Below are 1,830 nucleotides of genomic sequence, written 5' to 3'. Positions count from 1 at the left end.
GACATTACATCAAAGTTGGATCAGCCTGTAGTGTGTTTTTCCACTTTAATTTTGAGTGTGACTCCAAATCCAGACCTCCATGGGTTAATAAATTTGATTTCCATTGATAATTTTTGTGTGATTTTGTTGTCAGCACATTCAACTATGTACAGAACAAAGTATTTAATAAGAATTTTTCATTCATTCAGATCTGGGATGTGTTATTTTAGTGTTGTGTTTTCCTCTGATTGCCGCACATCTTTTTTGTGTTTTTTTTTTTCTTTGTGTCACTTTTTAAAACTGCATCTGATTTTGGTCTGAGAGTGTGTTGAACCCTTTGTATTTGAGTTTACTTCTGTGTTTACCTGGGTAGCCCTGGAGACCAAAGGCTCTCCAGTCTCTGACAGGCTGTAATCCAACCCTGGCAGCCTCCACATCACTCACTGCAGCTGGGTCCAGTGTATGTGGAACTATCTATAACACACACACACACACAAACACACACACACACACACACACACACACACACACACACACACACACACACAGATAGCAATTAGCTCAGCTGAAGTGGCTGGTGTAAATATTAAGTCTAGCCACAGTTTCCCTCCTCCTTTTTGCTACTGTTATTCATTTGGCACTCTTTTACCTTAGCTGTTGCCTTTCCCTAACTCCTTAAGAGTCCACCCTTTCCTATCTCCTTTATCCTATCTCCTAGGCTAAAGATGGCAGGTAAGGAAACCATGAGGATCTATTCCAGTGCATTTACAGATACACACTAAGCCACTGTAATGGCGGCTATCATACTGCTACATTAATTACCAAACTACAGACTATTGTTACTGGTAGTCCCAAAGCCCTACATGTTAATACGACCTTTCAGACAAACGCGTATTAATACTCGCGTATAAACGAGTATTTTTACATTGGCTGATAAGTTATTCCATCACTGGCACCAGCTTAGTATCTGATGTAGAGCTACTGAAGTTTTCAGCTTTCTTAGTATCTTTAGTCGTCATTTTTACCAACACACCGTACGGTATGGTATGGTATGGTATGGTACAGTATGGTATGGTATGGTATGGGTATGGTATGGTATGGTACAGTATGGTATGGTATGGTATGGTACAGTATGGTATGGTATGGTATGCCTCCCCTCCCTCACCTTGTCACTCGATACACCTTTGGAGAAGTCGACGACATTGCTGAAATCTGGCGGAGGGTTTCTCCTCTTGTACAACTTGAAGATTTTTCTAAATGCATCTTCTCCACTCTCCATTATAGGCACTGCCATCTTAATCGTGACGCCTTCTTCTTCGTCTTCTTCTTCTTCTTCTTCTTCTTCTTCTTCTTGTCCTTTAACGGCGGTTGGCAACCAGCGTATTAGGTGCATTACCGCCACCTTCTGCTCCGGAGTGTGAATCAGAGATTAAATTCTGTTGTGTAAGGGTCAGGGTACCTTCAGGCACTTCGTTTTTTCGTTTAAACCAAAAACGAAAAAACGGAAATACCATGGTTTTCCCGTTTTTTCCTTTTTGGTTAAAAACGAAAAAAACAGAAAATGGAGCCGTTTTTCCGTTTTTGCTGTCAGAATCAAAAAAACAAGAATTCAAATAACAGCCTGATTTTGGTTTTTTTGCAGATTCATTTTTTCATTTATTGTTTTGGACAAAAAGTAGAACGGCGGTGACACCAGAGGCGGAAGTAACTTCAAAATAAAAGACAGGAAGATAAGATTGCCTATAAAACTTATAAATATCCTATACAACTTTCCCATGTATCTTTTATTTCCACTTACACCTGATGTTTTGCACATTTTGAAAAGCTGCCTGCCATTGCTGTGAGGGACTT

At 39.9% G+C, this 1,830-nt stretch overlaps 1 protein-coding gene across 1 annotated transcript in view; it reads right to left on the bottom strand.

Annotated features, from left to right (window-relative positions):
• Positions 1-1,399, bottom strand: part of alkbh1 (alkB homolog 1, histone H2A dioxygenase) — a 35,846-nt gene extending 34,447 nt beyond the window's left edge. The window contains exons 1-2 of the mRNA XM_050061982.1: positions 1,145-1,399; positions 345-453 (exon numbers count right to left, since the gene is read on the bottom strand). Of these exons, the coding sequence (XP_049917939.1) occupies positions 345-453; positions 1,145-1,372 (337 nt within the window). The 5' untranslated portion in view covers positions 1,373-1,399. The remainder of the gene's footprint in view (positions 1-344; positions 454-1,144) is intronic.
• Positions 1,400-1,830: the final 431 nt, after the last annotated feature.

The sequence above is a fragment of the Epinephelus moara genome, chromosome 14 (genome assembly GCF_006386435.1).
Source record: "Epinephelus moara isolate mb chromosome 14, YSFRI_EMoa_1.0, whole genome shotgun sequence".
Classification (NCBI taxonomy): Eukaryota; Metazoa; Chordata; class Actinopteri; order Perciformes; family Serranidae; genus Epinephelus; species Epinephelus moara.
This window is presented reverse-complemented; position numbering and strand designations above follow the sequence as displayed.